The sequence below is a fragment of the Pomacea canaliculata genome, linkage group LG3, assembly GCF_003073045.1.
Source record: "Pomacea canaliculata isolate SZHN2017 linkage group LG3, ASM307304v1, whole genome shotgun sequence".
Lineage (NCBI taxonomy): Eukaryota > Metazoa > Mollusca > Gastropoda > Architaenioglossa > Ampullariidae > Pomacea > Pomacea canaliculata.
Window position 1 is genome coordinate 35,637,940 of NC_037592.1, and position 26,589 is coordinate 35,664,528.

The 26,589-nt window shown below is 41.6% G+C and overlaps 1 protein-coding gene across 2 annotated transcripts; it reads right to left on the bottom strand.

The window, feature by feature from the left end:
• Window positions 1-566: 566 nt before the first annotated feature.
• LOC112559701 (carbohydrate sulfotransferase 15-like) lies at window positions 567-26,240 on the bottom strand. Of its 2 annotated transcripts, none has more exons than XM_025231036.1 (7): window positions 25,626-26,240; window positions 25,231-25,486; window positions 23,810-23,941; window positions 22,948-23,104; window positions 5,075-5,231; window positions 3,604-3,751; window positions 567-3,292 (listed from the first exon to the last, which is right to left on the bottom strand). In XM_025231036.1, exons 1-7 carry the CDS (start codon window positions 26,034-26,036, stop codon window positions 3,069-3,071), a joined length of 1,485 nt encoding a protein of 494 aa, XP_025086821.1. In that variant the 5' UTR covers window positions 26,037-26,240; the 3' UTR covers window positions 567-3,068. The 2 variants fall into 2 exon arrangements, with proteins under 2 accessions (XP_025086821.1, XP_025086820.1); XM_025231035.1 differs by lacking the exons at window positions 567-3,292; window positions 3,604-3,751; window positions 5,075-5,231 and adding exons at window positions 17,440-17,964; window positions 19,705-19,852; window positions 22,229-22,385.
• Between the last annotated feature and the right edge of the window lie 349 nt (window positions 26,241-26,589).

Consider the following 26,589-nt stretch of genomic DNA (forward strand, 5'->3'; position numbering starts at 1 on the left):
AGCTCACCATATATTTGCTTGATCCCACCCCGAGTACACTTCTCACTAAGTGCTTTGACTGACTTGTCCTTCCTTCTGTGACCCACATCATCAGCAAAGTTTGACACCAGGCATGTTCCCTACTTTCTTTAGAACTCTCAAACCTCTTTCTGTAGGTCTGTGTGTGTTTAACCTGACTACTGCAATGTATTCTGGTCTGGCTGTCCTCCATCTTATCAATGCAATCCAACAGCTTCCACAACTCTGAGACATTGCGGCACGAGAGTGTGTATGAGAGCGTGAGAGAGTGAGAGAGTGAGTGTCAAAGAGTGTCAGAAAGAGAGTGTATGTCAGAGAATGTGAGAGAGTGAGAATGTCAGAGAGTGACAGAGAATGTAAGAGAGTGAGAACAAGTGTCAGTGTGTCAGAGAGTGTGAGTGTCGGAGAATGTAAGAGAGTCAGTGCGAGGAAATGTCAGAGAATGTGAGAGAGTGAGAGTGTCAGGGAGTGACAGAGAATGTAAGAGAGTGAGAGTCAGGGAGTGTCAGGAGACATCCACCAACGCTCGGCACAACTCGTGACATCACTGACGTCGATGTTGTTTAATAATGACATTTAATAATATGAGACATTTATAGCATCCACTTGACTGTAGCCGTGAAGCACTTACAACATGTCAAAACACACACAGGGTCACAGTATAGGGCAAGGCACACTGTACTTCATCCAAAATGTTTATAAAGGTGAGTTTGAATAAACTAGCTGGACACAGTTGACAGAAGAGCACATTGTTGTCAACTCCTAATACATGTACCGAGGAAGCATTCGTCAATTCGTCAACACAACAGAGTGACACAAAATATACATCGTGGGGGTACAGTCTACATCAAAGGATACCCGACAGAGAGAGAGAGTCCCGTTAGCACGTGGACGTTGACCAGCAGTGTCTTTGACTACAACATATTATACGAAAAAAATATTTCATTATATCGATGCCACACACGTCTTAATTAATACTTAATAAATAAATAATTAAATAGGTTTGACTGAAATGAAGTGGTAGACCCTGAACTGACAACACAAACAAAATTAAAAGATATCCACCTCAACAACTGTCATGCTCCTCGTTAAGAAGACAACAAACAGAGTTTAAGGACCCGGATGTTTGTTTGTCCTTTACACCAGTCGCATGAAGATCTGTTAATTATTAGTTGCACCAGACTTTTGGAAGTAAACAGAATATGGACAGTTAAATAATCAGACGTTTCAATCCTTTTTGTAGAAATACTTTCTGTATCAAAACTGTGTTTATGCAAGTATGTGTTTGTGCGTGCGCATGCACGTGCATATGTTTTTGTTTATTTGTGTGTTTGAGTTATAGACCAAGTACACATTAATTCAAGATACGCCATGTTATATAAGATTTCAATATCCGGCTGTTACAACCTTCGTCTGAAAGGGACAGCACTGAGTGACATCACAAAGTTTGTTTGACCGCGTTGTTGACAAACCAATCACAAACAACCCATCCTTCTAAAGACAACAAGGCCACATACATGTTAGTCTATCAGTCAGAGTAATTATTTGTCTTAAAGGTCTCGAGGCCAAGTGGGTGTGAACTGTAAGTGGTTCACTGTCTCTAATGTCAAGGTGACATAAACAGTCAGCGTTCAATCCTGTCCTTCCTCATCTCAACCTTTTCTTGATAATTAGACACTCATTCGCTTACAAGTGGACAACAACAACACCAGTTCATTAGACTAACTTAGTAACTCATCCTCTTGCAACCTTTTTGTAAAAAAATAAAATTACAGAAATGCCCTTACTAAACAGCAGTATCAAACCCTAATTATTATATTTTTGAGGGGGATGGGATGAGGGAAGAGAGCACACACAGACACCGACTCAAACATAAACACAAATACTAAGATGATGACAAATCAGAAATAAACAGCCAGGGTTAGAGGTCATCATGACACACAGCGGTAGACTTGACATATTCTGCACTTTCACACTGAAGTCTCGAGGCCAAGTGGGTGTGAACTGTGAGTGGTTCACCTTCTCTATGTGCAGGTCACGTTGCCTGCACACCGACCTTCTAACCTTTGGGAACTACATTTTGCACACACAGACATGTGGCAGGGCACACACAAACACACACACACAAACACAAACACACACACAAACACAAACACACACACACATGTACCGAAATCCTCCGGCATGTGTCACTATACATTACTCATCCTGTAAAACTTCCGTACATTAAAATAATTTTACTTTCAGGTTAGATAAAACCGTCGTTGATGTCTCGTGAAGTATGTCCTCATTAATATGAGTACTGACTTTCGCTCCAATCCAATTGTTCTAGATACTTGATGTTCAGCTCGTGAAGTATGTTCTCATCAATGTGAGTACTGACTTCCGCTCAAATTGTTCTAGATACTTGATGTTCAGCTACAAACAGTCCAAATTATGGTCGGGGACTTTGTAGCTACTCACAAACATGTATAGATATCTGAGACATTGTTTGTGAGTTGGAACTATCCTTTCAGTTTAGTTCTACACTAGGCACTTGGTTGTGTTCACAATTACCGCGAAATACATTGTTTAGGATTCTTACCTTAATCAGCATTTCAACAAACATGAAAACATCAAAGAAAAATACTCTCTCGTTTCTTAAAAAATGTCAATATGCTGTAAATGGAAACCATTTCTTATTTTTTCAATTTTAATCTTGTCAATGGAGTTTCGTTGACACCAGTGACCAGGCAACCCTCTGTCAACGGTTTCAAATCCCATGATTAGCAGAAACAACGGCAAGCAGACGACCATCACACTCTCTTAATGTCGCAGCAGTCACACGACGCTTGACAGTTGGGAAGATCGCCGACATTGTACCAGAAGATGTCATCAGCGATGACCACCACCAAGCTCAGACCGCTTTGTCGATGGAAGGGTATGGACTGTGGACTGTGGACTATGGACTGTGGACTGGACTCAAAGTACTGGACTAGACACGTGACCAGATCTCTAGCACTCCTCCGGGAGTACATCCGTGTGAATAATAAATACACTGGAACACCATTCTAATACTCTTGCTGTTGAGATGTTTGGGGGGCGCTGTGGGAGTCCTTCCACGTGTACTTCTGGTCGTTCATCAGGTCCGCTAACTCGGCATTGCACGGCTGCACGTACTGCGTCAAGATGGCGCGCGTCTCTGGAAGCATGTCGCCGGCGAAGTCCTTCTGCTGCGTGTGATGGGCAATGGGCAGCTGCTTCATCCTCTCCAGGGTTTGGTTGTCAGGCTCGGCTGAAGACAAACAAAAGAAAAAATTCCGACATGGTGTATAATGAAGAGTAATATTTGTGTTGTTTGTTGTTGGATTGGCTGCCGCAAGTTACTTCCCTTCCCTGTCAAGCTAAGTGTCTTCTTAGTCTTCGTCCTTTCTCTCTGTCATTCGTTGCGTTTGTCTGAATACTATAAAAATGTTTGATGTAAGTACATGTATACACGTGCGTGTGTGTGCATGTAAATTTGTGTAAATCTGTTCTAAAAATAGAAAAAATCTGCTATGTGCTTATCTCCCGACCAAAAAAAAAAAAAAAAAAAATGATGCTTACGCAAGTCCAGAAAGCGGAAAACCTCCAGAAGAGAGGATGTTACGTTCTTAGAGTAGTCCTCAGTGCGCATGAACAGGAAGTGCTTCCATGGAAACACGGCTAACCACTCCTTGAGGAAGACAGCATAGCAGATGAAGTGAATATCAGCCTGCAACCCAACAAAGTAAAGCGAGTGTCACCATCTTCAATACCCTTCTGTCGCAAATCCACTCATCACTGGCTAGTGAACACACACTCCATCATTCATGTGAACTTGAACTGTTTGCACTGGCGGTGTTGCTGAATACATCCGCGATGATCTGCTGCACATTCTCCCATCTCTACATAGCAACCGATTCTAACTGACATCCCAGCAGATAGGACTGAAAGTGTTATTCCATCAAGCCATGAAGACCTTCTTCACATAATGTCATACACGGCTTGTATTTGTAAAGCCGTCATTTCTATGTACGTCAGACACTTTCGTAGTAACGGACTCCCAACATGGCGGTCCACTTGAAGTACACGTGGCTGGAGGAGTGTTGTTCTGGTTGTCCATCGACTTCCTTACACAACCCATGTAAAACTTACTTACGAAAGAAGAATACAATCAAATAACAGAGTAAACTTCGTTAAAGAAGGGATTGAAAAATGGGAAATGTATCGAAGAAGATAAAATTTTATTCCATGGTAAACTGAGATGGATAACGAATTGTTTGATTTCTGCCATAGCCTTGTTATCAACATCTTTAACAGATGCACACGTGAACGCACGTGGCAACATACTGACATACAGCATGCACACAGACTCAGGAGAAAACACTACAAGATCTTCACAAGCAAAGACAGGTGCGGCCTGTGGTTTATGGTTTATTTATATATGGTTTATTTGGTTGTATTCTTCTGTCGTAAGTTTTATATTGTGTTCTTGTTTTTACATGTTGTTGGATGCTGTCAAGCTGTCTTTGTATTGCATGCTTCTCACAGCCCGTTAAATATGGAGTTTGTCCAGTACTTTGTGAAACATTAACACACCTGCACCACTCTCTCTGTCTCTCTATCCATTGTCCTCGTGATGTTCTCTGTTGTCATTGTTTCATTCACTTGCCTTTGGTCGAGGTGTGAGTTTAATGTCTCCACAATGTAGTGACAGAAGTGAATTCACGAACACAAGTATAAAGGTTTTGTTAAACGATCCCTCTGACAGCGATTTCACACTCATATGCGAGTATTTCCGACGACAACAAACACCAACAAAATAAAAATGCAAAATCTCCCCCACATTGTCCTCAAACCTCGTGGGTAGATCGGAATGGCTCACTCCTTTGAGTGCTAGTGTTTCATGGTACCGGGTGGGATAATTAAGACAATATTACTCAAAATATCAAAGCTTAACAATAAGAGTGGAAACACCCCGTCCTGTGGTGTATGTGAACACAGCTCACGCCCCCAGAGAGAGAGACAGAGACAGAGAGTGTCAAGAGGTACTCACAGGTAAGTGTTCTGTGACTGAACCGTTGAAATAACATTCCCGGCGGCTCGTGGCCTGCGACAGGCAGACATCGAACATGGCGATGGCCTGTTTGACAGCCAGGTGAAAGGACTGAGGACTGTCCCCCATGCGGTGAAAGAGAAAAGCTGTGTACAGTCTGTAACAGAGCAGCTGGAGAGGTTTGCTGTCTTCACGAGGACATCAGAAGCTTACAAGTAATATTTGACAGTTTCACTGTATTATTTTTGTTTATCTCTACACTGCAACTGTATAGTAGCGACTGCAGGTGATGACAAGTGTTGATGATAGTGGGAGGGTGAAGTGATGGTCGTTAGAAGTAGTGTTTGTGGTGGAGGAGAAGGATGAGTAGCAACAGTGATGAAACGCTATTCTACAATGAACATTTGTTGATTACTTATTATTCTACAATGAACATATAATTTCTTACAGTGTTCTACAGAATTTATACTATACAGAATTTTTGTGGATTTATGTATCGTACACTAGAGCAGTTCAGTCTAGTAGATAATATTTTTCACCAATAATTGTATTTCTAGCTTTAAGTAACTTTTATTAATACAGGTGTCTAAAAGTTATTACAAACGCAATTACCTGAAAAAAACGAAAGTCTTATTTCAATCGAGACGAGTCTACATTTTTTTGTGATGAAAGCAGCTAGAAAATGAGGACAATTTATGGGAGTGAATAAAACACGAAACAGCGAAAAATAATATTATTATTCATAAATGTAGTACTTTACTAATGGTGAAACGACAGAGGCAATTGTTTACCTTTCCACGGGGTCTCTCATCAGGACGATGAACTTGGGGTCACGGTACAGGTGGCGCATGAGGTGAGGGGTCAGCACGTGTGGCTCTCTCAGTCCTCTGTTCTGGGCAGCTTGGGCCAACCTCGTAACTCCCACATGTCCAGCGGGGATCCGTCCACTACAACAGAGGACAAGACGAAGTTGTTGTCGGTAAACAACACTCGTCCTATCATTTCTCTATCGCGGACATCTACAGTAACTTCGCAGAGTAGACCGATGGAGATTTATCTCCCTTTTCGTGATCTCTCTTGTAAGAAAGTATCGTTTCTTAACTCTTTTTTGGTCACTTTCTTTTATGAATTTGTATAATAAACAAGCTAGCAGAGAAGGAAATCATTCTTAAATCAAAGATCTGCTGCAGACAGAATTTTTGAGAATCCAAGAAGTAGACAGTTGCATTGAAAAGAAAAGAAGTCACACGATATAATATTTTAAAAACATGTTCTAGTTATTCTGCTTCCATGTTTATCTCAGAACATCAAAAAGTCTTCAGCATTCAAGTACAGTTATTTTGTACTCGCATTTCAAACATTATTCTCATCATTAACCTCTAAAAGTCTTCGGCATTCAAATACAATCCTCAAAATTAAAAAAGTACCCCAGGAAATTACTTCCATCATCACCAGCAGTCACGGTCATGTAAACACACGCATGAAGCCCATCTAAAACCATTTATTTAATCATATATACCTTCATGAAACTGTAAATAACAATAAAATTAAAAGAAAAGAATACTTGCGGGTCACAAGGTGAGTTTTCTGTTCTGTGGTGACTGTCTCTGAGCTCAGGTAGGTGGCGATGGTGTTGAAAGAGTCTATGTACTCCTCAAGAGCTTTTGGCCGGCCTCTCTCCCACTTCCCAAGATACCCTGGGTAGTGGAAAGACGGGAGGTTGATTTTTCTCCAAATCAGAGCCTTTAGTTGCTCAAGGAGGCGGGTGGATACATGGGTACATGTCGAAAACTGTACTGAGTACTACTTTCTGTTTACTTTTCAATGAGGAGGATTGCTCATAGATTGTTTATGACCTGACATGTTCAATCTGACTTTCCCGAGTTCTGTCTCAGAAAATAACTGTTTTCCTCTGTTTCCCACTAAAACTAAGCTCGTGTGGCAGTTGTACTTACCATAGAAGTACCATCCCCAGAATAACTGCTCCTTTCCGAATATTCCAGAGTTGGGGACGATGTCCGGGTGGAGACTGATGCGCTTATACAGGTCGGTGGTACCCGACTTGGAGCAACACAAGATGTGGAAATAAGGGAGACAACGCATCCTACCCGATGGAAAGTTGAGTTGGGTGTTGTCGGGTGGCTCTCCCTCCGTGTCCATGGTGATGCTCTCCCGCCAGCAGGGATTCTTGAGGTCAGGATCGTACTTGGGGCGGGGCTAGAGATTAGAATAAAATTAGGATCAGGGTTGTGTACACGACTGTCAATTCAATAAAATTGAAAGCCGACAGCACAGTGTTTGTTGACTGCTTTGTGCTACAATTTATTTATGTCAACCTCAGCTTAAAAGGCACGAAACATGGCGCATAAAACATTTACTGGAAAAGCTGGAAGATGTTTGTAGACTTCTCACAGATCCGCTGAGGCAGGAAGCGATATTTTCTGAAATGTTTATTTTGTTCGTGGACACAAGAGATGTGGTCCGATTGATTTGATCGATGTGTTGGTAAAAAAGAGCAAGGAAACGAGAGAAACGTTACATCGGACATCTATAATATCATCTTACATCGGACATCTATAATGTCATCTTACATCGGACATCTATAATGTCATCTTACACCGGACATCTATAATATCATCTTACACCGGACATCTATAATATCATCTTACATCGGACATCTATAATGTCATCTTACACCGGACATCTATAATGTCATCTTACACCGGACCACCTACTTTGGACTATAAAACATCGTGCTACACCAGACTACTCAGCTTGTATCGTGTGCCAAGGTACCTTTGACCTCTAAGGGTGTCCACATGTGTCGTGTTACATCGAGTCATTTGTGATAATAAATATTTCTAGTATAGTAATGTGATACAGGTAAATACAGATTATTGTTCTACAGAACTAAACAGGGCGGAGGATTTCATATCTACCGTATGGAGGCTGATGTGACATTTGTTGTACACGTCACCAAGGTAATGAAATATACTCCGCCACGCCTCACGTGTTTACCTACCTGTGGCTGTTTTAATTGCCTGGTCACGTGACAGTGGCTAAACATCTCATATACATGCGTGTGAGCGGGATTGTGTGCTTCGTGCGCCACAGGGTAGCCTTATATTGTGTTTGTTAACTGGTGATTGCTGTCAACGAAACAATGGCACTCGACACTCTACACTCGACATTCCAAGCGAAAACTACAGACAAGTTTATTTTGAGGAAACCAAATGCAAAGAGCAGAACAACAACTGTTCACAATATTTAATTTAATGCCATGTATATTTTATGAGGTTTGTTTTTACTATGTTTGTTGTGAAGAAAAAGAAACCCCGGGTACCTTTACTTACAGGACTGATGCAGTTTTTGTTATCTGGAGTCCAGAGCATGCTACACAAAGCATGTTACTTGTGAGAATGGACCTGTTAACTCCAAACACGATGTTCTGACCTAATCAGTGATATATAATACTTCTGATGGAGTACAGGTTGTAAATTAAAACTTCTACAAGAGTGTTCTGTGACAGGACAGCTACCGTTGCTCAGTTAAAAAAAATAACAAGATGTGTCATGCCGCATGACTGTAAAAGTTGTTCCAGGGAAAAAATTATCTTGTGATCCAACTCTCAGGGTAACCCACTTGGATTACTTTAAAAATACTGTAGATTATAATATAATTCTCTTACCTGTTCAACCTGAAATACGTTTAAATAATGGAATAACTAGTCTCAGGCTTACAACTGACAAAGAAAACGATGTTGTGCATAAAAATTTGTCTTGATAATTGAGTTATTACAAAGGTAAGTCACTTGCCCAGGTGTTCTGAAGGCTGACTTACCCTGCACAGAAGGTCCTCCACCTCTCTGAGTCTTTTGTTACTCCCAACGCACACATCAGGTCCACGGTCCAGTGACTCCGAGTCTGCTTCACGGTCTGTGAGAGTTCCGGTCACAGGTTTGTCACTGGAAGAGATGTTTTCAACACTAGTTGTGATGATGATATTATTGGGATGATAGTCCACAGGATCGTTCACAGTCCAGTTGCCCAGCGCACCGTGCTTGTCTACTGACACCTGGCTGACCCATGACCCCGAGGGCAGGTGCGCTGTGTACGCGTACAGAAGTATCGAGATCACAGCCACTGACATCAGGATGTACCTGAGGGTGCCCAAGCCTATCCTCCGTTTGCAGAAAATGTCAGACATGGTTGACAGACACTGCCAGGGAAGAAATGTCCTGCAGAGAGAAAAATCATATCATCATCCAACACAGAACAGTTCTAAACAAAGATACGAAAGATTCTGTAATACAGAAATTAATTTCTGATGATCAGAGAAACAATGCGACTAATTAACCCATACCTAATTATTTAATCTTAGTGCCATACTGTTTTCTGAATTTAAAAAAATGTATTAAAAATCCAAAGTGCTCATAAAACATTTGTTCCCGTTTTATTTCGATTATCACAACACTTGTCAGAAAATAAAATGTTTGGAATTAACCAGAAAGTGCAGTCCCTCGGCGGTCCACGGTTTAATGGCCTCTCTTATTATAGACACCAAGAACACCGACAACTTCTATTGTCTTGTCATCTTAGTGGTGACAGACACTGCTGTGACATGGTGTGAGTCAGTCTACTCAGTCTTGTTTTGTTGAGGACTGCTCAAGAATTGAGGACTAACTATAAAGAGGTCTCCACCCGTGAAAATACAGCTTTTTTCTGTGTACTGCGGTTTTATACGGGGGCAGGACGTGTGTGTGTCGTGGTTTATCGCAGGACACACCCTGTGCATTGATTGACAACATGGAGGCGAAGACCAGACGCCATCATCGCGTCAGCTGTGGAGGAGGTGCACACCCACCGGTGGTCAATGGAATTGAAAACTGTGATATCACACTCGCTCTTCACATCGCAGACAACATCTAGCCTTGCCGCACTTGTTTTGTCTCATTCGTCATCTCAACGAAGCATAAACAAGACAAGTCGGATCATCTCCAGATAACAGGCTGATCACGAAGCGGTGAACGAGTTCTTCTGGGGCCGGAGTCATGAGGCGAGAGTAAGTTAATTCCCCCGATGTATAGCTATGGCTTCGGGGATAAAACAGTATTCAGGGGGAGTTTATAACTTGGGAAACCAGACGTTTGTCGTTTCCCCATGTTGCCCCAGGCCGGTAACTTACCCTTGTTTCATAACTCAGGGTAGAGGAAAAGGGAGATCATTTCACAGGTGAAATAAAGGGTTGTTGCTTAAACTGCCGATCAGTTTAGATGTAAAGGACAAATAATTTTTCATAGCATGCATATAGGGACAACGACAAGAAACGTTATTTAAAATTCAAATATGTGACGTCATACCTAGACCACAGCTACTGCCAACCGTTCGTCGCAAACATTTTGTCTTACATAAAACCGTTTAAACAAGCTTCTTCTTATTTTTATTTTTTTTTGTAAGATTTTCAAATGACCTAGCTCAACTTTTGTTTTCAAAAAAACAAAAAAAAAAACAAAAAAAAAAAAAACTGCAGAAAATAAGATATATACGTATTCGGGAATTTTGTACAAATATTTCGTTCATAGGATTTTTATTTTGATTAAAAAACAGAGGGCTACGTTTGCAGTAATCAGACGGAAGAGGATCAACAAGAGAGACCACTTGGGCATGAAAGTTGACCCGGATGTCGACACTTACTGATATCAGCGACATGTCACCGTGTTCCCCTGAACCACTCACTTCAGCTGCCGACAGACTAACGTGACAGAAAAGTCGCCTTCAAAACGAGTGAAAGCAAAAAACCTTTCATCAGAATGTCGACGACTGCTTAAGATAACGAATGATAGGGCAAAACACACAGAAATATCGTCCTGCTGCATTATTTATCATTGTTTCCACACACGCAAGGCTGTCTGGAAGGACGAACAAAGATTATCGATGGAATCCAGGGACTTGTACTCCTGCATACAAACCCAAAAATACACAGAATGCTGAGAAAACTATTTAACCTGCCATCACTAACAATTCTAAGAAGACCCATGCAAACTGTTAAAAGTTTCCCCAGGGCTTAATAATAATAATAATAATAATAATAATAATAATAATAATAATAATAATAATAATAATAATAATAATAAAAGCCCTGCAGCAAAGTGTGTCTACTATGCGGCCATCTCTGTGCTGTCATCTTTGATGAAATGACAATTAAATAACTATCTTACAGCATCGAAGAAGACAATGTTGAGGAGGTGGAGGACTTACAAAGCCTGCTTCAGCTCTGGACGATCTTCGTAAAACGAATGAGGTTAAACTCCTCCACACTAGCAGACTAAACAAAGACTGCTTAGAAAACCGTTTTTCTGTTATCAGAGGAAAAGAAGGACAAGGAGATACTCCAAGTCCCGGCAATATCTATCTGCGCCAGGTGATGGTGGGTGGATGGTCTCATCATGCGGGTACCTGATGCTAACGATGGACTAGTGGTCCCAGATATTCACCTGGTGACGGTGGTGGAGGACCTGGAAATTATATTTTAAAGATCTGAACATCTGTTCCGCATGGACCGACTGAGAGCTCGATTTCTGGACTCTGTGTGTGTATACATATGTTTTGACATATAATTAGCCCCGGCACGCGACGTTCGCTGTTGTACAGGGGGCGTGGCTGTGAAGCTCTCATGTAACAGTCGTTGCTGTTGTTGATCCTCTTTGATCATTTTATTCAGTGATAATCTTTATTACTTTCATTAAAGGCGTTAAAGCTCAATGTAAAATACTACCCTGAATAGTTCGCATTGTCGGTATTGTTGAACTATTTCTTTAGTAAATGTCAGCGTTGAGCGCGAAGCCGTGTACGACATGTCTACTTACATTTGCACCTGTCCAGCGCGAGGCGCAGAATTCCGTTTGAGCTCGAGAAAGCGGTTCTACGTCACTCTAGTGCAGTGGTTCTTAACCGGGGTTCGATCGAACCCTAGGGGTTCGGTGAGTCGGTCTCAGGGGTTCGGCGGAGCCTCCGCCACGGAGGTCAAGACACACCCGCAATTCGCGATGACACTAAAGAAGGGTTCGGTGAATGTGCATATGAAACTTGTGGGTTCGGTACCTCAAACAAGGTTAAGAACCACTGCTCTGGTGTTAGACAGAATGACATCCTAGTTGTGGAGACATGAAAACTAGATGGAGGTGGGGAGGGACCCAGCCGTGACATTACTGGTCAAGCTGTGAAGAATACAGGAGGCTACACTTGCTGGAGCATTTTCTGCGTCTGATTGAGCGCTTGGGGATGTTTACCCTGTCTCGTGTTTGTAAAGACAAATCGTTACATGATCTAGCCATGTAAACCTATCGTCATGGTGTAAATGAATCACATTTCATACATTTATCTGGGCAAACGTGCCCGTGGCAGCTGCAATACGTTAAGCCAATATGCAAAGCAATGGACATATGTATTGATATAGAGTGGATAAAACCTATATTCACTATAAACCATAGTTGTACTTGAAACACTGAAGAATTTCTTCATTGCCAACAAATGTTCATTTTCATGTTTGTTAATGTCTGCACTCACACACCAGATCTGTGAGCCATATAGTAATATTGGTATTTTAATATAAATGAGCATCAAACACTTAAAAAAATGGATGGACTACGATCATTCAGGACAAATACTTGAAGTATACCATAACACCAATGTGTACATGTTGACAATCTACATTTTTATCCTATCATCTCATCAGTTTTCTATTTTTTTTTTGCAATACAACCACCATTGCTAGAAAACCTGATGGTCAGAACAACTTTCCCTTAAGACTATCAGTAACTGTTCCATTTGACTGACTTTCTTTACTTGCAGCAGCTTTTTGCACATTTTGTGAATTTCCAGGTAGACTAATCGGAATTCAGTGATGCGAGTGTTAATGAAATTCGAGACTTTCCTTGGGGATTTCCTGATCGTCCTACATTCATGATCAGACAGAACATATTTTTCTTTTAGAATTTTTTTGATAATGTTTATTTTTTCCCCCATGCAGCTACCAGCTAGTCTCAATCCATCGTTAAACTGCAGCAATGCTATATTCATGTCTTCTGCAATAAGTGATACTGCCTGGTCAAAACACTGTTTGTTGTGTAGATGGGGGAGATGTGTTATTATTTGGTTCCCGTTTCGAAAGTGAGATTGTTTCTACACCCGAGTTCTGTCTAGCTCGATTTTTATAGCTACAACAGTAGTTAATTTTTTTCATGAAAATATTATTTAGTAATTTATTATTTTCTCAAAAAAGAGAGCAGAGACAAATTTTCGAACGTACAGTCGTATATATCTGGTCACGGATCTTTGATCTTATTTTAATTACTTTTTTGTTGCGAAAAAGAAATCAGCCCAGGAAAGCTAAGATATAGTTTTACCGAAAAAGAATGAGACTTAGAATGCATACATACTCATTTCTATTTAAAACAAATCAACGATTTTCTGTTGTAAGAAAGTCTGATGTAGTGATGCTTACTAACAGCCCAAGCCATGAACAGGTCACCAACTGTCTGTTACTCTTATTCAGGGTGGGCAACGTTTTCTTTTTGCTTGTCGGTCTTAAAATTCGAAGCTGTGTGTCGGGCCGGTAAAATAGTAAAAAGTCCAGGTGACTACACAACACACCTAGTGATCATGGAATGGACAACAATGAAATATAATGGCGATCACTTGCCGAATTTATTGTATAAAGTGAAGCTATTTGAATTCGCTCACAATAAAATTCTTAAAACTAGTCTTTCCTTTGAAGGCAGCCTCCTCCGATGCTCTCTAACGACTCATTAACGATGTCAGCCTGTTATTTATTATTTGTACTATGTTAGAATGTTGCGGACTGTCGACGCTGTTGTACTGGATAAATTAAATTTCAATCAAATTAACCTTGGCTAAATTTAAAAAAAAACAAAAAACTTCACTTCACATGTTGGCAGTACCTAACCCCTGCTCTTAGTTCTGTATAATTATTAGAAAAGCTTTAGGTTCTGAAGAAATAGAGCATCAAAACAATAACACAGAAAAATATCTAGAGACTAACCTGGTGAAACGACTGGCAGCCCTGGTGCCAGCTACGTGATGAATGAAGTGTCTGCACCCGGGGTGTGTGTGTGTGTGTTGTCGCAGCCTCGCAGTCAATAGACGACGCTCACCTGACAGGTTGTGTGAAACCACAGCCACAGAAACGCTGAGAAAAATGTCCTTCTTTCTCCCCCAGCCACTCAAACACACATTTGAACCTCTATTTTTATTGTTGACCCACACAAGCAAATTTAAAAAAAAGATGTATCAGAAAAAAATTGTTTAAAGGGAACTGTCACTGAACGCGCTTTTTGTGAGGCATTGAAATAATTTGAATATCAAACATCTTGCGGGTAGATTTTGAAAGGAAACATGTTTGTATAGACATTATTTCCGACTTTTTTATATCATAACATGCTTGTAGGATCCTACTAGCACTAGCTGGCACTGAGTATCATTTTAACAGCAACAGCCACTAACAGTCAAGGGTGGAGAGAGTGGAGGACACGTCGAGCTCACCCGAGTTCATGCTCTGTAGTAGTACAGTGAACCTGTCACCTGATACAACAAACACTGAAACGAGAGAAGTCTCGATACTCTAGCTTTTGCGCAGGAGAGGTTATCATCCAGCCTCACAACGACTGGGATTATTCCGAGTTTTGTTGTAGGTTGTACTTCCTTTCATCTGTTGACGAGACTGAATGACACACAGACTGTGTTTTATTTCTGGATGCTCCTCTGATTGTTTTGGTATTTTTGTCTTTCTACAATGGAGAATGGTTGATCATGCATGCAGGTTGTTTTTGAAGACTTATAATTTTGATATTTACTCAAATTAAAAGAAAGGTTTGGGACTGACAAGCTACACTTGCTAAAGCCGTTTGTTATGTTTTCGTGATGTCACGCACCAGTTGCTGGACAAGTTATCAGGAGCACGCTGAACCCTGATGACATACAAAACTAAGCAGTCGATATCCAATTCACAAACACGCGTGCGTATGTTTCTATCCATCTTTGACACACACACACACACACACACACGCACACACACACGCACACACTCGCGCGCACGAAGACAAGAACATTCACACGTCGGCAGGAAGAAGAAGGAAGAGAAATACCCGGGGTGCCGAGTCCATCTGCTGTTACGCAGTCGCCACAGCCACGTGCATACTATTAGTCTCAGGGTCAGAAGCTGTGACGAAGGAGAGTCACATGGCTGTTAGTAACCGTAATACAACTCCGGGAGGTGGAGGTCAAAGTGCAAAACTTCGCACGTTTGTAGGTGACCTTGTGTGAGGTCAACCGTTACGCCTCAGCGGCTTTGCGGCCAACGGTGACTTTTCTGCACTTCCCGTCCACCCCTTCCTGCCTGGAGTGTGCGTGAGCTGTTTCGATCGGATTTATTTCTGGTCTGAACAACAACTTCCGCTGCTCCACCTCCCCAACCCCCCTACTGGCTCGGACTTGTCGCCATAGCGACCAACCTGAGGATCAGCGTGTTGTTATTGTCGCTCCCCCATCAACAAGATTACCACGCTCCTGATCTCTTCACAGATACTGCCAACTTCATGGTATTGAGCATCTGCTGAAGGGTAGAGCTCCCCACCCCATCGTGTCACGTGATTTGGTAATGAGAGTCGATTCCCGTCTGGTGGACAAACAACAGCCGAGCTGTTTATCTCAGTGTTCACAACAGATCTTTGGTTTGTTGCAATAGAAATGAGTATGTGTGTATATATATAGTCTCGCTCTGTGTTCGTCAGACTGTGCATGCCCTCATCAAAAGTTACTTAGCATTAAAAGTAATTAAAAGGTCAAAGACCAGTGACCCGATGTGTCTATGACCCTGTACCACCGCAAAGGTTGCTAATGACGAGGAAAATCCACCTTTGCCATAATAATACCGTAAACACATCAACAAACTGACATGAATAGTGAGAGAGGTCTAACCCATAATTTGCGGTGGAGGTCACATGCACCTATAATTCTCCGAAATCAGTCGTGCGTACAGTGAACGGAAGTAGTTCAGTGTGTTTTTTCAAAAAAAAGAAGAGCGCTTTGTTAGCTTTGTATCCTTCCGCTGCCTTCACCTTACCCCACCCGTACCCGTTGCTGCTTGGGGTGGGTGGGTATCGGGACCGGAGGATTTTATTTTTGTGACGTCTGCTCCACTTTAACGACCTCTCCAGAGCCACCCCACCTCCTGATGACGAGGGTTCCCGTCATTTCATATCGGTAAAGCACAAAAGGTCGAAACAGGGTCATGCTCATCAGAAAGTAGAAAGAAAATCGTGAATGCCGGTGGGTGGTTAGATGGTCGTCATATTTGTGTAGATCTTTATACTTAGTCACTAGCACGTGCTGCACGTGGCTGCTGTCCCTGTCTTTCACCTTTGACCTCACAGTTGTCTCGCTCTGTCTTCCTGTCTTTACCTTCACTCACAGTCACGTTGTCACCCCTCACCACTTCTGTCTACGCCTCAAGAGGAGAGGGTCGAAATCGTGATGTCTACATTGCCAACAGACACGTCCAGGTCACGTGTTGTCATAGGCGGCGCAACGGGAATCCGTGGGTATTCATTCATAGAGGGTTCCTTCCTTCTTTCATGTTTGTTTATTTTCGCTTAGGTTTTTCTGTGCATGCTGACATGATATTATATTGCCTTTTATTTCGAAAATTGTGGAAAATCACCGCACACGATACGCAAACACAAGGAGATAATTATATACAAGTGTAGGTAATTGTGCAGAGGAAATAGTTTAGTTGTATATGTCTACGAAGAAGAGATACATGGGCGGAGGTATCTATGTCAAAGAAGTGCACACGGGTGGGGTAGGGGGAGGTTTGGTGTTTTACGCCGAACCAGCAACTACAGACATACATCACAACAAGGCAGCCATGAAACAGATGCCACAGAAAAAGAACAGCTTGTCGAGACGAGATCTGAACCCAGGACATCCAACCGTCACTGTATTGATGACAGGCGCTGACGTTGACCTACCGGACCAAGCGTGCAGACTGAGCAGACTTCTGAGGTCAACAGGTACCACAGGTGTCCATCCTGGGTAGAGTAGCACTAAACACCTTCATCGTCACAGAAAAGTATTCTGGTTCGTCGCTAAGACACCGATGAGGAGTGTGTGTGGGAAGAAGACAGGAGCGGGGCAGACTTGGAGTGGCTTTTAGAAAATGAAGAGCCAGGATGTGATTGGTCCACACGAGAGGTTTAGTCTGGAGAGGTTCAACGTGATACACCTTTGATTCTTTCAAAGCACAATTCTCAAAGTACTCACCAACACAAGTAAAGTATTAAAAAAATGTCAAGATTAGAATTTTTATTGCGGGGAGATGAAGTAACAGAGGTAATAAGCAAACCACTATTTTAAATTCAATGTCACTTTTTTCCTTTGATTTCTCTCTCTCTCTCTCTTTCTCTCTAGTACGCGCACACTTAAAATATATGTACACACTATAAATACACATACATGCATGTTTTTTATACACACCAACGCACACGCGTGCACACACTATCATTGACGTGTTCAGTTAAAAAACGAGAGAGGACGCTCCCCTCCACCCCACTACAATACACATATGAGCACGCACGCACGCACATCACACACACCCTGCGAGTGAGATAAACAAGAGATCAGGACTTGTAAACATCAGCCCACAGGTACCTGGAGTCTCCGAGTAGTGTCGCCAGGTCCGAGTTGCAGGGTGCGACATATTTTTGTAACAAGGCTCGTGTTTCCGGCCATAAATCCCCGCCTTATCTTTACCCCGGGTGCGGTACACAACAGGCATGTTGACAGACATATTCAGGGCCTCGGGGGTGGGTGGTGCTGAAAGAAAAAAACACGTTTTTGCTCAATTATTTTGTCCTCTAAGGTGGACAGTTTTTTCATCGAGTTCATTTCTTGGCTGACGACTTCTACAAAGTCCCACATATTACAGGTGTTAATAAAACATTGGGTGGACATGTGATCCTTGTTAGACAGGTAAGTTCCATTACTTTAGAGTCCCTGTTAAAGAAAGTTCAAGGTAAGTAAGTCTTTACAGAACTTATTCCACTGTTTAATGCAGTACTTTCGTCCCTAGAACAGTCGACAGATTTCGAGTAAACTTTTAAAAAAACTCTAATTCAACAACAAACACTCAGACCTGCTTAAACTGACATCACTATTAAGTTATAGGGAGAATGGCGAGATTATGATAATCATGTGAAGACAAGCTCAATAAAACTCCAACCATGTTAAATAATAGAGGTTAAAGGTTAGAGTTATGCTGTTCGAATCCGAAGGCGCGGAGGATCGAATCTCCTCCCGTTGCCCACGTCTCCTGGCTGCAGGACATCCTCGTGTCACCGGCCAGAGCTTGTGTCACGACTGTGACAGTTTGTGACCCCACGCCATGTTTTGCGACAGTTCAACAGCGAGTGTTTTATTGTTTATGCCGGAACGTTTACTTCACGTGGACGTAGAGTGCGGAGATTAAATCATCGTCACGTTGCTGAACAAGTCGCCATCACCGCGCAGGGACGTTGAGAGAAACAGTAAATCGTGAAGAGTGGTGATTGCTGGACACGAACCGCCCCACCTCCCGGTCTGTGCGTTAGTGTGCAGGTGTCTGTGTGCATGAAGTGCTCTATAGGAACTACACGAGCTTCGCAATTATATTAAAATGACTAATCACATTAAATAATTGGTTTGCTTATTACTTTATGTTTACTGCGTAGGTGGATGGCAGTTCAGGAAGATTTGCGGTCTGTGTGCTTATCACGTGATCCTGCAATAAAGATACCCGCTGTCGGCTTTGTGGTCTTTGTGTCCCGACATTGTCAATAAACCTTCTCCTGATTTGTAAGAATGTTATGAAAAAATAAACTGACAGAGGAAACGAGGGATTATGTTTGAATCGGTTGACATATTGTAAATCTTCTTCATTAGCTAATTAGTATTAACCATTTGTAATGTAGCGGCATAGAACTGATTCTAACAAAATATTAAAGAATGGTTGTTTATAGTTTCAGTTACTGGCCTCAGCCATGTGACAAACTGTAGGAGTGATTGAGAGAATGTGAGGACTACCTCTGTGTTTGTGTGTGTGTGTGAGAGAGAGAGAACAGAAAACGAGAGAATTCTTTGCTAACGAGGTTACTTTAGACAGCATGAGCGTTTGTGATTTACACCTGACTTTCTCAACCCGAAGTCTCGTTTGAAGACTAGAACACAGGCCTCAGGTGACGTCACCAGGTTAGTGTCGTGGTTAGGGGGCGCTAGTGTGTCCGTCAGCTGATCTGACAATGGCAGGACTCAAAGACATGTGAACTCAGCTCGCAGTCTTGGTGTTTAGCAAGAGCCACTTTGCTGACTTCATTTGTTCACTTGCAAAAACTCTCTTGAAACTTTGTCTACTCAAGGAACGCGAGGTCGATTCTTGGCAGCATATGAGCTGTAAACAAGTTTTCTAGTGAACAAAATAAAGTCACTACCTGAGTAATCTTCTTTTATATACTTGGGCCTAATATTGAGAGAGAGAACGAGAAAGAGAGAGAATTGACACGTAGCAGGCAGACAACTCACAGAGGTCTAGAAACTGGAACACCTTGAGCACGTGAGATCTCACGTCCTTTTTGTAATCCTCTGTGCGCATGAACAGGAAGTGTTTCCGGGGAAATACAGCCAACCATTCCTTGAGGTACACGGCGTAACACATGAAGTGCAGCTCCACCTGAACAGTCACAGAGGTGAATACTCGGAGAGGAATATATACACATAGAAAGAAAAAAAAAAAAAAAAAAAGAAGGAGAGTTTGAAAGAACGAAAAGAAATAAATTCCGTCGAGTGAAAACAAATGACATGTCGGTCATATAAAATACAGTTTAGTCAAAATGTAGAGAATCCTAAATACACTATTTTTACAGAAAATATTTTACAAAATTAAGACAGTGGTTTGAGTATGTACGTTTGTGCGTGTGTGTAATGTAAGTGCGTGTATACATGTATGTATGTCCATGCATGGCGGTTGAGGGATAGAAGAGAGAAAGACATCAATATTAATCAACTTTCCATACATTATAAAAGTCTGGAATGTGTGGTCGGCTATGAACAAGTCAAGATTTGAATACACGCACCCCTTCAACTCAATTCTTTTTTGTCGGCGACAGAAGGTTGTGTGACCACGTGGCTCCAGCCTCAGTGAAAAGTTCTTTAATCCACACAAACAGAAGCTTAGGCTTCAAAGTCTGACATGATGCCGCGCTTTTAAGTCGATTTTATCCAATCATGATATGGAAATGTGCAACAGCATGGATGGCAATTTAATTGTTTTCTTGACAGCACACCCAGGCATGACCTCCACCAGCAGGACTCTGTGACAAGGCCATGAAGAGGTTTGATGACGACGACGACGACGACGATGATATTGTGTTGATGGCAACAACTCATTTTTTTGAAAATCTGTAGGTTTTGTTGCTATGCTATTTGAGTTTGATCGGTAGTAGGATCAACTGTGAATTCATCATCATGAACAACAATAAATGTTTTGTTGCTAACCTGTTTGAATTTGTTGAGACGTAAGATGATGTATGTTTCAACATCAGCAAACATAAGAAGAAAGTAGTAATAATAAATTAATAATTAAGTCAATAGTAACAATAATAAAAATAATTTACTCTAACAATTTAGTAGTGACAACAACAACAACAACAACAACAACAACAACAACAACAACAACAACAACAACAACAACAACGTGAACAGGCAAATGAAAAAGGAGAATGTCAAACGACAAAGCAGTCATAACCCGGGTCTGTAAACAGAGAAAGAGAGAGGGAAGAAAATCTATTCTGTTTTCACTCAAGCTGTGTGCCGTGAACCGTCCGCTGGAGTTGACGACCATGTCTGTTGGGAGTCACTCTGGTGAGGACGAGCATCGGTCCGCTGGACTCAATAACCGCGTGTTTGTACGTTCACACGTGTTGCGTCAATCAATGTGATTGTCATTGCGAGTCACACCCGCTGCATGACGGGGATGGAGATCGACCTCGCCGCCACAGCTCACAGCGTCACGTTTTAATTAACGAGGAGCCTCGCTTTCAGGTAACAGCTTAGTTTATTTAACCCCTTCTCACAAACACCAGCGACTTTCTGTCCATGGAATGAACGTTTGTGTGCATAAGTGCATATGTACATAGGTGCATGTGTATAAATACATATATACATAGATGTCTGCGTATAAGTGTATATGTGCAAGATGTATGTGTATTAGTATTACATAGGTGTATGTGTGAATAAATGTATATATAAACAGATGTATGTGCACATAGATGTATGTACATACGTACACATCTGTGCATATTTCTGTGTATTAACACATGGATGTGTGTACATAAGTATATACTACACAGGTGAATTTGTATGTACATATATACATCTACAAATGTACAAACGTATATGTATACAAATGGACAAGTATAAATAGTTATACACGATTATTAGTCCTTATGTACATATGTAATAATATAAGTACATAATATATATATATATATGAATGCATATAAATATGTCAACACATTTATGTGTATATGTACACACGTGCATTGTGTAGAGGTAATTAGATGCAGTGGGCAATGTGTATATGTACATAGATGTAAACATACGGGGTTGTATATGTTGTGTGTATATGAATGTAGTAGTACATGTAATGGCGACCAGAAGTGTGTTATTATCGAGAGCGTGGCGGCCATCATGAAGACGGTCATCGTGCAGCGCTTGTCAAGTAAATTAATCTTCTAATGATCAAGACTACCAGAGACTACCTAACCCACCTGTTGCTGTCAAAAGGCTGCGGACATGCTCAGTTACCGTCATCGTCACCGTCATCGCTTTGACTGCGATGCGTGGTGCAAGATCAAATAAAAGGTCAAAGTTCATCAAGTTAAAACTCAAGACAAGGATGCAGCTTGAGGAGCGTTCACGCAGATCACTTTAAGGCAACGACTTCATCGTGGTTAATCAACGTGACGAAGTTGGTTTATAATTTAACTCACTCGTTTGAAATGAACTTGTATACATAGATGGATGGAGTGGACTCCAAGTCACTTACAGGTAGGCGATCTGTCACCGAAGCGTTGAAATAACACTCGCGATGACTGGGGGCGCTTCTCAAACAGCGATCAAAGATTGCGATGGCCGACAGCACGTGACGATGGAAGGAGCGAGAGTCGTTTCCCATGTGATGAAAGAGGTAAGCTGAGTACATCCTGACAAATGAAAAGCTTTCATGTGTGAACTCATTCGGAGAAAGAAATTTTCTTCTCGTTTCACAGTATTTCACACAAGATACCAGAGACAACTCATGGGCAAGCTATTAAAAAAACCAAACCTCCATTAACCGTCTAATTTGTTACAGCCAATTTCCTTTATTCGTTCAGGACTAGCAACTTCTACAGACCAATGTTTTATTTCAAGTCTTAGATTAAAGTGAAGAATAAAGTGCTCTGTAATATAATATTCCAGAAGGGATTTTAAATAACTGCATTGAAAAGAATTTGATATTTTTGCTGTTCTTTATTATATTCACGAATTTCCTCAAAACTGATTCCACATTTGTCATGCAAGTGTTTAGCATTCACAATGTCATGATAAATAATGATTATGAGCAGCAACAATCAGTTATAGGGGGTACATTGATTTTGTGTCGCTGATATCAGTTGTGAAATATACTAATGTACGTGTGAGTCTGAATAAAGAAACCACGAAACAGTGGAAAAACAATGTTGTTATTCTCAGTTGTGGGAAACAACTGCTGTGACACGTCCTTACCTTTCCACGGGGTCCCTCATCAGGACGATGAACTTGGGGTCACGGTACAGGTGGCGCATGAGGTGAGGGGTCAGCACTTTCGGTTCTCGCAGCCCCTTGTTCTGGGGGAGGAGAGACCAGCCTCGGAAGTCCCACATGTCGGGTGGCGAGGCGTCCACTGCACGATGGGAAACAACTGATCTGAAACTAACGGGGAGACCGTGGCTGGCTCTGCTTGAAGCCAACGCCGCCATATTGGAACTCGTACAGCGAAGCTGTCCCACTTTGGGGAATATCTGTCGCTGTTATTGTATTTCTCATAAACTGTAACTGTTGCGTGCTCTTTTATTTTCTTTAAATACTTTCTGCTTTTTGAAGAAATATGTGTCAGTCTGTTGATGAATGTGTCAGCCTTACACTACATTACGAGTGCAAAGATGGCTTCACGATCTATTACAACACATTCCAATTTAATATCAAGTAGTTGTAGATCAATGTATTTCACTAATCATTGTTTGAGACCCTGATTCTTTCTTCTAGAGTTTTCAGCTGTAGTTTTTTTTCCAGTGAATTCAAAAAAGATTGAAATGCGACATTTAGAAGAAAGACCCTAGGAACAGCATCAACACTAACACTAACCCTATAATTTAAAGTACAAGGAGCCCACAGTTACAAACAAGTTTTAGACAGAAATTAACAAATACTTCAGATGTAAATATAAATACACTTTAAATAAAATTTGTTACATTCTGCACGATCTGGACTTTGACATGTGACAGAAGTACATATTGGGTGCACAATTAGTTCATTTGTATACTTTGCTTATTTTCCATTCTACACGTAATATGTCATGGGTGTGACTGAAGGCTTAAGTGTGACTTACAAGTGACAAGCTTTTTGGTCAAACTTTGTTTGAAGAAGGCGGCGGAGGCCAGACGTCGCGCGATCAAAGTGAATGATTGCAGGTAACTGGCGAAGGAGCGCGGAGTTGCTTTAGTCAGTCTGTTGGTGTAACCTGCACACAGTCATGCCAGCACGTGTACTGAGTATTAATACAGGCAAATAGAATGTATGTATAGAAGGTGTATGTGTGTGAGTGATTGCTTTCTGTCACTTTCTTCATATTACCAATTTTATTACAGTTTCTGACCTTCATAGACATTGCAATAATAACAGCAATGAGCATAATGAAAATATGACACTGCATACTAATACACATCTTTCAGATCATTTCAACGAATTGTGATAATAATGACAATAATAATGTCTGCCTCTAAAAAAACCACGGGATATTGACCAAAATATTTTTTAAAAAGTAAGTACAAACATTAATAAAAAAGAAACTATATTGCTATAGAGTTGTGTCTACTGCATTGCATTGATTTCATCTTTATTAAATTGTTTTACAAATCCAAATGCTGCTGAAAAAAACCACTGAGCCCACAGCTGGCGTCTTGTGTTATATTAGAAAGCTTCATGATACACTAAGTGAACCTGTGAAGCCAGATAAAGCACGTGGGCACAATAAGAAAAAAAACCCCTAAGGGCATACAGGAGCCACACTTTGCCAACGTGATGCAAGCCGTTAGGATTAATGTTGCCTTCAGTGGTGTAACATTCAACAGCTGCAGAAAGGAAGAAAAAAGGACGCAAATATGCAGTCTAAATTGATAGGGAGAATGGAATCTTCTAGACTTTCTTCTGGGAACAGTTCTTGTATAAACGAAGAAAACCTCAGAGGGGTTCAGGACTTGACCATAGACATCCAAAGACTAAGCGTTGGCCGATTTCAGCGCCATCAGAGGGAGCCATATTGGTCACCTGATCCCCTTTAACTTTACAAGACCAGTTGTAAGAAGTTATTTATTTGCGAACAGGATTAAAAAAATTAATTCTTAAGTATTTCAGCTCAACATGCTGTTTTGGATGTTCTTTCTACGTGTGTCAAAGTGTAATTCCCAGCACAATCTTTTCAAAAATTTGTAAGAGAATCCCTCCTACCCCAATATCACACATCTAATGTACTATAGCAGAATCTTTTGTTTTTATTAGAGAGAATAATGATTGCTTAAACAGTCAGTCAACGATACCTAAACAGCAGACGCTGAACATTCGGGAGACCAAAATGGCGCGGGATGGTAGTGAGGGCCGCGTGTAAAGGTTCAGTGTGTGGTGTATTGACATCAGAGAGCTCCTTATTGCGTTTCTCTAAAAAACGTCATAAAAACAATGACGTTGCCACACTATGACGTGTTTCTAGGAACACGTCACAACGACAATGACGTAGTTGCAGGTGGTGCTCACCATATTTACTCCAGCCCCAGTACAGCTGCTCCTTGCCGAATATCCCCGAGTTGGGGACGATCTCCCTGTGCATCTTGATGCGGTTGTACAGATCCGTCGTCCCCGACTTGGAACAGCATAGAATGTGGAAGTAGGGTAGACATTTCAGGGTGCCCAAGGAACGAGGGCGACCTCTGCCAACGGCGTATTCCCGCACAGAGACGGAGTCTTCCCACCAGCAAGGGTTCTTCAGGCTGTCGTCGAACTTTGGCCGAGGCTGAAACCTCAATATGGAATCACAGTTTATTTAAGCTTCTATGTTTCAGAAATGATAGAAACTCAGGTGCGGATATGAATGTGTATGTGAGAGAGAGAGAGAGAGAGAGAGATAGAGAGAAAAAAAAAAAACTGCTCACCCAACACATCAGATCCTCCACCTCTCCGTATTCCACGTTCCTTTCCACGCAGGATGGGTCGGTGTTGTTGTTTACTTCGATGGCGTCTTTACTTTCCACGACATCTGCTACTTCCTCTATTTTCGCAAAGATTCCTCGCGCTTGATAGGCTGTTCGGGACATGGAGCCTTGGTGGTTTCTAGCCTGATGGTCAGCCAGGCTCTGGTAAGCTTTGCTGGACACTCGCACGAAGCTTCTAGGAGTCTTTGTGGAACTAGGGTTGTGGTACAACACTAAAACACCACAGATCTGCAGCACACACCCGATGGCAAAGAGGGTCATCATGTAGGTCTTCATGTTGAATGACCTCCCCCTCACCGGCCATGTGCACAACGGCGTCAAGAATCCAACATAGTCTTTGGTCCGAGGCATTCTAGGCCTGGTGGGATCTGCCTGCTGAGGGAATAGGAGGGTACTACAGTACTCGGCAAGTTTCTAAAGGTCTATAAGTTAAAAGGACAACACAACGTACAGTCTAGCATCCAAGGATATTAACTTTTATGACCTTTAATAATGACCCTGCATCTGTAGTTAACCAGCTTCGTCGTCATCGATCGTCAAACGCATCTGGTGTCCCGTCGTCAGGTCTGACTCGACCCCGAGTTTGAACGATGGCTTACAAACCTTTTGGGATGGGATTCGTTAAGGTAAGATAATAACAGTCTCGCACTTTCCTACTTTTATGATATTCGTTTTAAGTGGAATTGTGTAGTTCGTTGTTAAAAGGCTCGGACTGTTGCTGGTTTTGGAAGATAACCTATCAGACGAGAGAAAAAATTAAGTTTAGATATGGGGATTCGAACCGCTTGAACTTCTTGACGATAGGTCTAAGAAACTGAATGCAACTATCGAGCAACCAAACCGAACGCAGATGCAGATCACATGGACGTAGAGACACATGTAAGTAATATGAATTGTTTTATGG

Coding starts and splice junctions, on each gene's coding strand:
- LOC112559701 (XM_025231035.1), bottom strand. CDS start 26,036: ATGCCTCGGACCAAAGACTATGTTGGATTCTTGACGCCGTTGTGCACA. Junction 22,386..22,947: donor ATGAGGGACCCCGTGGAAAG/GTAAGGACGTGT, acceptor TTCATTTGTCAG/GATGTACTCAGCTTACCTCT. Junction 19,853..22,228: donor CGGTGACAGATCGCCTACCT/GTAAGTGACTTG, acceptor GTGACTGTTCAG/GTGGAGCTGCACTTCATGTG.